Below are 12,711 nucleotides of genomic sequence, written 5' to 3' on the forward strand. Positions count from 1 at the left end.
AGATGATCGTCAGCAGTACTACACCAATGACAAGAGTTTGGGTCCCACACTCAATGCATTTTTGCTATTTAAAAGGCACAATCTCAGATGAACAAGCATACGCTTTTATTCCTAGATACATGCTCTCTGCATGATCATCATTTGGGACTCTGTGTGTGGATTTTCACTTTTTTGAACACTCATTAAAACAATCTAATCCAGTGAATCCATTACGTCCAGATTTTGGCTGGACTTCAGACACAACAGCAGCAGTGCTGCTACTCAAGATTTAGCACACAGGCAGTTGCCAGAAAAACATTGCCACAGAGAGAGAAAGCTCAGAAGGCTACAATTCCTTCCCTTCTCTTCACTGACACTGTGGAGTAGTAGGTATAAAGCAGATTATTAGCCCACCAATTAAAACAGATGCAGTGACAAACAACACAGAAGTCTTATCCCACTGCAAAAAGGCAATTCAAAACGTATTTGTGTCTGTGCGTCTGTGTGTGAAGCATTCAAACCCCATCTAATGCATTTTGCACATCCACTGTAGAGCAAATATAACATAACCTGGGGGAGCGGGATGTTTAGTTTTGGAGTGAACAGCGCTGGGAATAAAATATCTTACCAGCTTCACTTCCATGCCAAGAATGAAGATAAAGGGAACATTTCTTAAGCTTTTAACTACCTCTGACCTGTACGTCTCTCCCCATGTTCAGCTCCTGGTAAAGCCGGGGGTCACTGAAACCTCTGGGTGTCTGACCCTCCATTATAGCGGGCAGACAACAGCGTGGGAGGGAATCCAAGTTAAATTAGTCACTGATTCACACTGGCTTGCTTCACAATGTGAGCCCACTGAGCAGTCAACCTTGCATGGAAAATCCAAAGTTTACTCTCCTTTCCTGTGAAGTGTTTTCAAGGTAATTGCACAAAACAAGCCCCGAGAGAAGGGCAGGTTCTTTGAGTGTCTCAAGATGTCAGTTGAGAAAAAAGAAAAAGGGGGGAAAAAAATCACAAGACTTGACAGATACATCTTGAAAGAAGAAAACCTTTCTTACCTTGGCACACTCCACGCTGGCACACTCTGCTTCCTGGCAAGTGACTTGCCCTTCATCACACACGCAGAAGTCACAGCCAGTACTATTCCACATCTCACTGTGGTACCTGATAGTGCCATCATACACGCAGTTTCCCTTGGAAGACACGCACTCCTCACAGCACTTCCCAGGACGCTGCACTTGGTTCTCCCCCTACAAAACATCAGGAACCATTGAGCACGACTGTCTGAACCCGTTGGCACGGGCACAGCGATACGTGCAGCCAGGGTCTCAGAGGTGAATGATTTTCAACTACCTTCTCACAGGTAATAGTGTCACAGGTCTCCCTCAGACATCTGACTTCTCCTCTGTGACATGCACATTCGGTGCAGGTATTTTTTTTCCACTGTTCACCATGCTGCTCAAAAAGAACACGTATACAATTGTTAAACACTCTTTGTAAATAACCAAGTTCTTTCCAGAAATCTCTGCTGCTTATAGAATATGATAGCTCCTTCTGCATGTCTGTATCCGATAATAAACTTTTCTTAAAAAATGCTTATCTCTACATGATCAGCAAACAGGAAGAAGAAGTATGAGGTCTAGATGACACTGTGGTGTCTATTTCTCACAAGCCAGTGACATTGGTGAGGCCTTAACTACTATTATTAGCAAAACATAATCATTAACAGAAAATCCCACATACTTACATTCATTAAATAATGCGTTAAATTAATTCCAGATGATACAATGAAAGCTATAAATACTTTGACCTTCACCAGTGCTTTCTCCTTTCCTCCTTCAAAAAAGTGTGAAAAGAAAGTGCCTGATGTGCTTCACCCGGCAAACTTCCTTTCTGCTTGCCAGCAAATTCTTATCTAGTTCTAATTTCTTTCAACTCTTTTGGCTTTCCAGGAAGAAAAAAAGCAACTGTTGTACTAAGCTATCAGTGCTGGCAGAAAGTCAGATGTCACGGAGAAGGGAAAGAGAGATGTGCCGGAACTTGTGAACAACTGCCTTTTGGTGTGGCTCGTCAAAGGTTACCTGGTACACTCTTCCTGACACCGAGCAGGGCTTTGGAACACATTCTGGGCAGCATTTTCCGGGAGACATAAACATAACTTCATCCTAAATAGAAAGCAGGAGAGACAAGTAAAATAAGAGCATGAACAGTTAACATGGGGCTCAGCATCACCCCCTCCCGGGAATTCCAGGCATTTAGTATCTGTGTGATAACCCACAGCCACTCAAGGCTGCAATATCTGGGGGCGTCTTCACAGCATGAGATCAGTGTAGAAAGCTAGAAAGATATTTCCTTCATCTCATTTTCTGGGCTTCTCTGGATGGCAGTTGAGGTCCAAATACATAGATAGGTATATAGATGCAGATAAAGACACACACACACACACGAGCTAAAGTACGTATATTCAGGTATACAGATACACAGAGGAAAAAAATGCATATATAAAGCTATGTAAGCTTCTGCATAGCTTTAGATAAAGCATGAGATAGAGGAGAAAAGAGATTTTTTTTCCTGGTGCTGCCACGTTTTGAGGCACTCACCATCTCTCAGGCATTTGCACTGTTTTAGTTAAATTCATACAGCATAACTGTCTGTACAGGTGTTAAATTAAAACTGGATTATCCTAATTTAAACTTTTTCATGACTCATTTGAATCACATCGGAATAGGTTGGCACTTCACATTCCTGCATGCCTCAACTCCATCCATCCAAAACGTGTCTGTAATTCCCCTGGTACAATTTCACATACATCCAACGATTTGGAATAGTATTGTTCACCAGCAGCTCCCTCCAGCCACATCAGGATGACTGGGAGACTGACTTGTGGACTGAAAGCAGCGTAGAAATACCAAGCACTATTTATCTCATCCGCTTTGTTAGTCAAACCACTAGCTTTCAAAGAAAGAGTGGAAGACTTTGTATAAAAACTTATCAACGAAAGATTTCCCAGCAGAGTTAAAAGAACTCTTCATCTATTTTGGTGGGATATGTGGTGGGACATTCAGGTGCACTCCTACAAGCAACAAGCATTTTTTGAGTTCCTTTACCTCAGCACGCAGGGAAGGGCACAGTTATCTGAAAGATGGAAGATCAGAATTTAATACTGGGAGCATTTATGTATTTGCTTTTGACAGGGAGTGGAGAATGAAGAAAGTGACAGAGATAAAGGCACACACAAGAAAATGTTAGGTATGATTGAGAGCAGAACGGGATCCTTACATATCCTGCCAAGGTCCCTTCCACCAGCAACCTTGCTAGGAAATATCTGGAACACCATCAGAATTGGCTTCCTGCTCCATTAACTTGGATGCTCTTAGCCAATTATTCTCAGATACATCACAGCAAAAACACAGTCATTTCAGTTTCCACAAATTAAATCCTAATGATTAGCTGATTAAACATTAGTGCAATCAGTCAGCGGGTAACATCAGTCCATTTGGAGTGGGAAAGGAGAAATGTAAAGCATGCATAAATTTGTTTTAATGCACACTACTTAGTCAACAAATACTCACTGACTATCTCAGGACAAAGCAAAACAAAATTAGCATGCACAGAAAGGGGTGGGCATTCCTTCTATCAGAAAAAAAAAAAGAGTTAACTGCACAAACATCTGGTCCAGTAATAGAAAGCTGGGTAAGCATCAACAGGAAAAAAAGTTTATGACTACTGCTTCTGTTTTTCTTAGTGCTACAGGGAAGTGTGCTCAGCCAGAGCACACGTTTCAGGGGAGCTTCTGGATTCATCATTGGAGCGTGGTAATAGATTAAAAAATATTTGGGAAATGGCAGCTCCTAAAACATAAAGTCAAGGTCAGAAAGAGGGATTTCCAGGGAGCCAGTTCCTGCATTTCCTTAGCAGGAGTACACCAAAGAGCCCAAGAAAACTGGTACAATGGGCCCAATAGAAAGAAATCCAAAGAGCATAGTCACATCCTTAAGCACTTCCAATATAATAAAGAGAATTCAAAAAATTGAGTCACTTGTACAGACTGTGGAGTAGCGTGTATAGTTTGCTGCTTTTACTAACCTCTGTGTTAACACTGTATATACTCTTGTAGTGTTTTGGCTGGGTTGATCACTGCACAAGTGCTGAGAACTCATCATTTGTCCACAGCAAAGGTCTTGGATACAGAAATGTCCCAGTTCTCTCATTGGACTAAAACCAAGAGTCACTACTTAAGCTTGCCTAACTTATCTTACCGGTTTTGTTGATTTCTAAATACAAGCGCATGCAAGTAATAGTGCTCTGAGTCTTTTCTTTCAGCTGAAGTTGTCTTGTATTTCTAAACTCTTTAAGTCAAAAGTCAAGTTCATCTGCATTTGACTACTTTCAACGGTATTTCTAGAGTTTTTGTTAAAAAAAAAAGTAAACAAGACCTGCTAACCAAACTTTTCAGCTGCAAACCAAACACTGAAATTTGTGAAGATAAATTCCCATTAAAAAATCTTCTGTTTTCATTCCTTCCCTCACAGAAATAAGAACATTTCCTGATCAACCCTAGATAATTTTTTTAGTATAAAACAAAAAGCATTTTCTTTAGACAGTATTTGTGCTTAATTAGCCAGCAAAGGCACGATAAGAGTAAGAAGATATTAGGGAAGAGACGGACAGCAGGTGTATACTGACAGACTTAACCGTCACTCCACATCATTTCCACACACCAAAACTCCCTTTTCCAAATGGCCCACACAGAAGATTTGCCTGCTAATTTGTACATCTGCATGAGAAATGGGCCTTGCCAAGGGAAAGACGATAGTCACGAGCAAAGTCCCCAGAAGGCCGATGGGTCCTGACCTGGCTGCACAGCAGAGGCTGGCAGGAGGCTGTGAAGCACTGAGTCGCGCCGTCCCTGCAGACGCATTTGGAGCACCCACCAAGGCGCCAGTCCTCACCATCCTGGAACAAGCGTCCATCAAAGGAGCAAGGCTCTAAGAGATATGAAAACAGGGGGTGATTTTCTTTTCCAATGCCCTTTAATCCCTTTCCGTCACCCATAATTAAAACACAGATTTTGTGCATCTCGGAATTCAAAATTCTGGTTTGTCAAAGCAGGTAATGACAGTAACAATTCCACCAGTTTTCAAGGGCTTTAGACTTGTGAATTAAGAGCTCTGGATGCACTTCTCCCCCCGGACTTCTATGAGAAAAGGTATCCAATAGTTCAGGCATTTTTGGAACCTGCAGTCTGAGTCCGCAAGTGCCAAAGGTACCCTCAGTATATAGGAAATATCTGCATCTTTTTTTCCAGATTTTAATCTCCAATATAAGGACATACTAGGCACATCTGCTCGCTGCTTAAAGCTTATCACTTCCTCTTGGCCTATGGGTGAAGCCACTAAAAATGTAAATATGGTAGCAGGACAGAAAGAGAATTGAGAGACACACTTGACGCCAGTGTCTTCCCAACAGAACTGAACAAGAAAAGAAAAGTCTTCCAAATTTGGGACTAAAAGGAGCTTTCCAGTGACCTGCATCAATGAAGCCAGACAGTGCCCCATTCACACGCAATACTCACCGCCACGGCCCACACATTTGGGACAGCAGGATCCCTGAGCAGTGTATTGCAGCTCCCCTCGTCCACAAGCGAGGGCTGGGCAGGCCGTGGGGGTGCAGTTCACCTTCCCGTGGGCACAGGAGCACCGAACACATCCAGAGCTGGCCCACTGCGTGCCGTGCTGCAGTGCAGAACACAACCAAAGGCACAGAAAACACATGCATGAATCCAGCTGCCAGTGAGACCTGTAAATATATCTTCTCCCTTTTAAGCCCCCCTAGACTAGTATTAACTTTACTCTTTTGCAGGCCCCGTCAATCTTTGCACATTGTAGCCCTTAGTCCTGGCTGCACTGTTGGGGCAAAAAGTAAGTTAATACTGGTAAAGTAGCAAACCTGTAGATCAGCCAAATTTTCCTTCCTGTTGCAGAGTGGCTTCCAGCAACAACCCACTGCAAAAGACCCAGGTTATTGGATATACCCCTGCAGTTTCTGCAGGGCAAACTCTAAATTTAGAGACTTGTTTTCTTTAGAGAAATATTCAGCGTGGGCCCCAGCACACACCTGACCACGAGATGGTCAGTGAACACCGCCCACCCCACATACTTAACGCACTTCACTATGAGTAAAATCTCATTAGATTTGCTTATTCATTAATGCAGAAACAAATATCTCTACCCTGAGGTCTGGTGAGGAAAAAATGTCCCCAAGAAGAAACACACTGGTGTATTGCAACACTCTCCAACAAATAGAGAATGTTAATTTTTACAAAACAAGCAATATTGAATTAGGCAGGGAGTAAAAAAGCTCTTGCCAGACAGGGGATACAGATCTTCTTCGATGGAGCTACCCACTAGGGCCAGCGTTGCTAGCTAGGTACTCGTAGAATGAAGGTCAAGTCATAAAGCGTTACAGTGGCTCCTTGACAAAAGAGAAAACTTCTTCCTTCAGGAAATCTGTGCCAGCCATCAGGATGAGACTTTGCACTAACAAAAAAATTGTTTAATGACCACTTCACAGTAGAACTGGGGTGTGACATATGTCTACAGGTACAAATATGCCTATAATCCCTGTGGGGATGCCTATTTATTCACCTGACTTGCGTCCCAAAGAACAGGCTTACAGACAGCCGAAAGACAAAAGCTGCAGCAAGAATACAACAGAGCAAAATGCAGTGACAGCAACAACAAGAAGAAATATAATGTTATATGATATAATATACTATCACCCAAATCACAGGCACAAAGAACGATGAGAAGAGGGAGGATGTGCTACCCCTCTTACTCCAGCCTTTGTCTGCCTCCTAACAGATTCATGCTGGTCATGCCTCATGCTGAAACAGAGGGTTAAAACACCCGTTTTAGGTGTAGAGTGTAAGGTCCAGATACTCAAACGTATCTGGGCATTTTAGCATATTTCTTAAGATTTGGATGTGACTTGCCTATTGTCAAACAAAAAAGTCTGTAAGAGAACACACATAGGACTTGGGTGCACTGTTCAGCCATTTTTCTACATTTGCCTATTGTTCGACATGATTCATTAACCACTACCCATTAATCTTTTATTTTTTTCTTAACTGTAGACATTTATTCTTATTGTTTTGGCCTTTCAGCCCCCCTAAGTGAAACCACATCCTGGAACCTGCTTCTTGAACAATTCAGGATTACAAAATACATAACCCAGGTCGCACAACAGCAATCAATCTCTACCAGCATAGATGGCTGCTGAGAGAAAAGCCTTGTTTCAGGATAGCCAATATGTCAAGTTCACTGTGCTTTGCTCCCCTCCTAACATTTCTATATTGTCTCAATCATCCACAGAAACAGCAAAGTGAATGAATGAGGGGGAAACTTTCTCCCCTTAAGCCAAGCAGGACACACGCTTGCTCAGCGATGCATTCCCTTTTTGCAAATCCTGCTGACCAAACTCCCGTTATATTACATTATCCGACAGTGACAGAATATAAGCCCAATGAACTATCCTTCTCCTGCACGTCAGCTAACGTTTGGTTCACTGACGTCAACCAAACAAAGAGCTAAAAACTGGAAAGGATTGCCACTGCCGAGGAACATGACAGAGCACTCACGCTGTGGATCTGTCCTTCGTGCTGGCAAAATCCTTCAGCTCGGGACGCACACTCAGGGCAGCACTTGTTGGGGGCTATTTGGAGCACTTCTCCCTAAAAAGATACAAGAATCCAATAAGCACTTCACATGAAATAGAGACTTTAACATGAAGGTAAAGACATAGGGCCTTGCTGGACCCAGTGCTCTCAGTTTAGAGAGGAAACGTATTAAGTGAAATATATAATGCTGCTACACCAGATCCCTTGGTTGAGAGGTGGCACATCAGTTTGCTGTATTTGACATTTTACCATCAGAACAACAGTAGGAGAACTTACACCCCTAACAGTACAATTAGGAAGTCCCCAGCTGAACTAGTTTTCAAACCAGAACGAAGGATAGAAAGCACTTATTCAAGACAAAAACCAAGATTACGCACTGAAGCACCTCTGAGAAATGTAGTATAGATGTAATATTTTCAATAGATAGTTTTCTGCATTTTGCCAGAAGCGCAGCTGGCAGGCAGAATGAATGTGCATCCATTAACTGTACTTCTTTGGCTTAATAAACACCACCTCTTTTTTAGTAACACTACTTTAAAATTAACTGAAAACTACTGACCACTGCCAACCACAGCACAGTCAGGTGATGCTACTACCGCTTTGCTTTGCGTGTTCCAGGGGTTTAGCAAGCTGACGACTTGCTACCTCCTGTTCGGCAGCAGGGAAAAAGACGATGCTGATGGAAGCAACTCATCGGACGAAGGGCAAAATACATCAGTAAAGACATCAGCCAACACGGGGAAGGATCACGGACTCCTGTCATTGAAAACGTCTCCCCAAAGCAACGCTTTCATGTTCCTCTCAGCTGCACGTTAAACACCCCAGGCCTGGCAACCGTGCCCCACAGACAGGACAGCATCAGCTGCTGGAGGATCTTAACTTGCAAGGGTGTCTGTCACTGATGGCAACTGCACAGGAGGGCCCCTGGCACCACCTGAGGTACCACAGATCTCAGTATTTTCCTCCCACAGCTAATAACAAAAAAGGACCAAACAATTTTACTGATGTGAGCATGGCAGCTGGCGAGGGAGAAAAACAGAAAACCAAAACCAGAGAAGAACATGCCAGGTTCGGGAAGTGAAATGTAGAAAAATTTTATCCATGAGGTCACCTTCTTCACAATATCGCAAAGGTGTCTGCCAGGAGATATACTCCATCCTTTCCACTTTGAAAGGGTACGGCCAACGTCAAAGGGATTCTTCCTCAGAAGGGAGTCGTTATTTGTTTTGTTATAATAAAAAATGAAGACACTACGAAGTCAAAAAATTGTCCTACCTTTCACCTCTTTATTTGTATGATAGGAGCGACCAGAATCATTTGAAATGTCACAGGTTTTCTTTCTCTTTTTTCTAAAAGAAACATTTTGATTTTTCAAACCGAAAAACGTTTCCCATTTTAAGGTTTCCTTCAATGTCGTGTTTTTTAGGAGGTGGGAAACAAAATTAAATACTTCATTTAGCTTAAACCATTAAACCCTATTCAACTGTGAACCTGCTGTGGAGAAGCTGTTCTTGGTTGCTGGTTTGTTTTGGTTCACACAACAGAAATAATGTTTGCTGATTTTCCACCTACTCAAAGCATTTGGTATGCACAGCAGTAAGGTTTTACATAAAAATGTTTAGAACGCCACTGGATATGCTTTTTGCAGAGACTGCCTGGTTTTGTTTACGCCTTGTTGCTGTAAACAAGATCAGCGATATTAGCGTAAATCTCATAATAAGCAGATAAGAAATAAACCATGGAGAGGGATGGTGATTTCTCACCTTGTTCCTCAGTGGTTTGTTTATGCTTGAAGGATGATTGGATTTTTTTCTTCCGAGATCCTTGATGATCCTTTTCAACATTTAAATGGCCAGACCTTTATGGAACACTTAAACTCTGTCTTGAAGCTTACCCATGTCAAGGAGTCACACAGATTGATTTCACACTATAAATCTATTTCCCTTCATGAGCTTTCAAGTCGCCACCTTTCCATTTATCCAATTTTTTAAAATGAACAACAACGTCTTATCTAGCCCACTCATTGTTAGGTGTGCCATGACAGCACTCTTTTATACTTCTCTTTAGCACAAAGATTCCTAATACTTCAGTCTTGCTTTAATCAATACACAGTGATAATAATGGGGAAAACCAGTAAGAATCAAAATTGTTTTCCTCGTGCCGTCATACTGGAAAACATTTTAACCTGCTTCATAAAGCCATATAATTATATTGGCAGTGCCTCTTTAAAACACTAATTTTCATTGTCATTCATGCATACTATCCCAGTAATCCAGATGCTAATGCAAGACCAATTCCATGGCCAATTAGCTGTAACCATTAATGAAGGCTCAGACAGAGAAAGATAAACTGGAGACATGAAAGCTCAACAACCATCACAAGGCAGAAGAAACCGAAAGACAGACAATCTCAGCTCTGTTGCTGTTCATCAGAGTGGAAAGCGTCCATCTGCATGTTTGAGGGAAACCCAGCTCCACGTTCAAATGAAGGGTAACTGGAAGCTGGGCTCATGCTGGGAGGTTCAAACCCAATTCAGGGGCTTCCTTCGGGGACCAGACCACCCTTGGAGCACAGGCAGCCCGCAAGCTGTTCCAACACCAAGCCTCCGCTGGCTGTAGTGTGGCGAAGGAGACAAAGGCTTCACACGCTGGGTTTTGCCTGCGTGTTTCTTGCACAGGCTTGTGTCAATGAGAAGTGAAAGGGCACGGAGCCTGTGCCTGACCCTGGGCAGTCACACACACCCCGGGAGGCGAAACGGGATTTCACTGCTCCCTCTTGCTTCCCCCAAATCCTGCTGTGAATCAGACCCTCGGGTTCAAAGGGAGTTGCAGGGAGGCAGCTGAGCCCAGAAGGTTGATACGGCAGCTGTCACCGCGGTGTATAAAGATAAGCAACCAGCTCACCTCTGCCAGTTCCTCCAGGGAAACACCTCATGCTGCCTCCTCTTTTTGTGTCCCTCTTAATAGGAGAGGAGCTTCGCTTTCACAGGGACTGTAGGACCAATTACGCCAACTGCTCCCACCGCTCCTTTACATGTATCACAGTGTGGTGGACCCAAACAAGCATTTTGACATACAACTATTCCAGGGGTTTAAACCTGGGAACTCCTCCAGAGTGACCTGACATTTCTCGGGTCAGCTGGCATTTGGGCAGTTGCAGCCCTTACCTTCTGAAAGTCACACTGAGGGTGTTTGCAGACGGTAGGTTCACAGGTGACAATACTGCTACGGCAACGGCAGTCTTGGCAAGAATCTGGCTTCCAAACTGTGTTATTCTGCAAATAAACATAAGTTTTAAATTAGACCCATACAGCACAAGGCGTTGCTATTTTACGCAACAGCAAATGGCTCAAACAGCTCAATATAGACAGACTGGAAGACTAAAGGCTGCAGCAGACCACCCCTCCCTCCCACGTGCTTATCAGGCACGACTTTGGTACGATTCGTTCAATAATTTCAAACACGCGGTTGAAAGACAAGGCCATGTACGGCAAATAATCAACTCCAGTGGCAAGATAATCGATAGGACATAACCTCTAATAACCTCAAGGTGACTATAGCATCTCTGGGAAGCTTCTCTATAATCAAGTTCAGACTGTCCAGACCGCAGCTACTGCTAGGATCACCGCTTGTGCCGAGGCAGCTGAGCTAGCTTTGAGGCTAACCCACTCCTGGACAGGCAGCTGCGGCACCGTGCAGCACCCCATGAGCTGATGGGGAATGCTGGTAAATACTGACATGCTCGAATCCAAATGAGCTGTTGAATATAACATGGAAAATTTTCAATCTGCAGGATCACGGAAATAAAAAGTTCTCGTGTCAAAACCATGATGTAAACTTTGCTCATTACGTTAGGCTGTAAGATGGAAGGAAAGGTCTGAAGAGCCTAAGATGCAATTAAACTGATTTAGTCAAAAATGCAGAATGCATGGCCAGGTATGAACAGGCTCTACCTGGCCACATTTATTCCAAAACATCATGAAGGGGACTCTGCCCAAGCAGACAATCCAACAGATTTGGAAATAGCTGTCACCACCACTCGATCAGTGCACCCAACTGGAACACCCACAGCTAATTCGCAAGGGTTTTCACCACCCCTGCTCGACCCTTTTCCATTCCCTCCGCGCTGAGGTCATGATCCCACGCCGCCACCATGCTTTCATAGGGCAACCCAGGCCCTCATCCAGTTGCTTGGACACTTGCCAGACTTCTCCTTCTCTCCCAGGTTTCTCCAAGGTCTGAGAAGCCACTCGGGACTCATTACTTTCGGTAGGATGCTTGGAAAACAAAGCCTTCCCTCTCTTTACTCCTGAACACTGATGTCCAGCCATCCTGACATCAAACAGCTCCTGAACACTGATGTCCATCATCCTGACATCAGCAGCATCCCAGAGAAGCAGCCAAGTCTGCCCGTCACATTTCTTCCTCTGCCTGCCACCCCTTACCTGTGAACATGTCTTGCCTGCACTCAGCTCCTCTGCCAAGTATCCTGTCTCTGGCAGTTTAAAAAAAGCCATCAGTAACTACGTACTGAGGTAATCTGACGGATACAATTGCTACGTTCATATTTAATTATCTGTTTTTAAAAGCCTTCTGTTAAATCCACCAAAAGAAAAGGGAAAGGAAGATCAGTTTCTCATCTGAAAAACTCTTTTCCATTAGACACCCACGGTGCGTACTCTAGTCTAAATTTACGCCATACGGGAAATTTTCCTATGTAATACAGACAGCCGCTATCCAAGCCATTAAGCCTCATTTTTAATTGATTTGAAAGAAGACCAGACTTTGCTACTCGTTTACATGATGTAGTGATTTACTCCAATAAGTCAATTTACTCACAGCGTAAAATACGACTTAAGCAAATTAAGATACGAAAAGATGATTAACGGTTTACTACTAAGAACACATTTAGGGCTAACTACTAAAACCGTTAAGCATAATAATAAAACACTGAAATGTGCCTTAAAGGCCCATTAGGCTGCTTAATGAGAGCAAAAAAAGTCTTGAAAAATCTGGCCACTTGCTCGGGCACTTATGCAGAAGCTGCCGGGTGCT

The 12,711-nt window shown here is 43.3% G+C and overlaps 1 protein-coding gene across 1 annotated transcript in view; it reads right to left on the reverse strand.

Annotated features, from left to right (window-relative positions):
* FRAS1 (Fraser extracellular matrix complex subunit 1) overlaps nucleotides 1-11,141 on the reverse strand; it is a 107,997-nt gene extending 96,856 nt beyond the window's left edge. The window contains exons 1-8 of the mRNA XM_075150487.1: nucleotides 11,097-11,141; nucleotides 10,824-10,931; nucleotides 7,619-7,711; nucleotides 5,555-5,714; nucleotides 4,834-4,967; nucleotides 2,061-2,144; nucleotides 1,333-1,434; nucleotides 1,038-1,229 (exon numbers count right to left, since the gene is read on the reverse strand). Of these exons, the coding sequence (XP_075006588.1) occupies nucleotides 1,038-1,229; nucleotides 1,333-1,434; nucleotides 2,061-2,144; nucleotides 4,834-4,967; nucleotides 5,555-5,714; nucleotides 7,619-7,711; nucleotides 10,824-10,931; nucleotides 11,097-11,141 (918 nt within the window). The remainder of the gene's footprint in view (nucleotides 1-1,037; nucleotides 1,230-1,332; nucleotides 1,435-2,060; nucleotides 2,145-4,833; nucleotides 4,968-5,554; nucleotides 5,715-7,618; nucleotides 7,712-10,823; nucleotides 10,932-11,096) is intronic.
* Between the last annotated feature and the right edge of the window lie 1,570 nt (nucleotides 11,142-12,711).

The sequence above is a fragment of the Calonectris borealis genome, chromosome 4 (genome assembly GCF_964195595.1).
Source record: "Calonectris borealis chromosome 4, bCalBor7.hap1.2, whole genome shotgun sequence".
Classification (NCBI taxonomy): domain Eukaryota; kingdom Metazoa; phylum Chordata; class Aves; order Procellariiformes; family Procellariidae; genus Calonectris; species Calonectris borealis.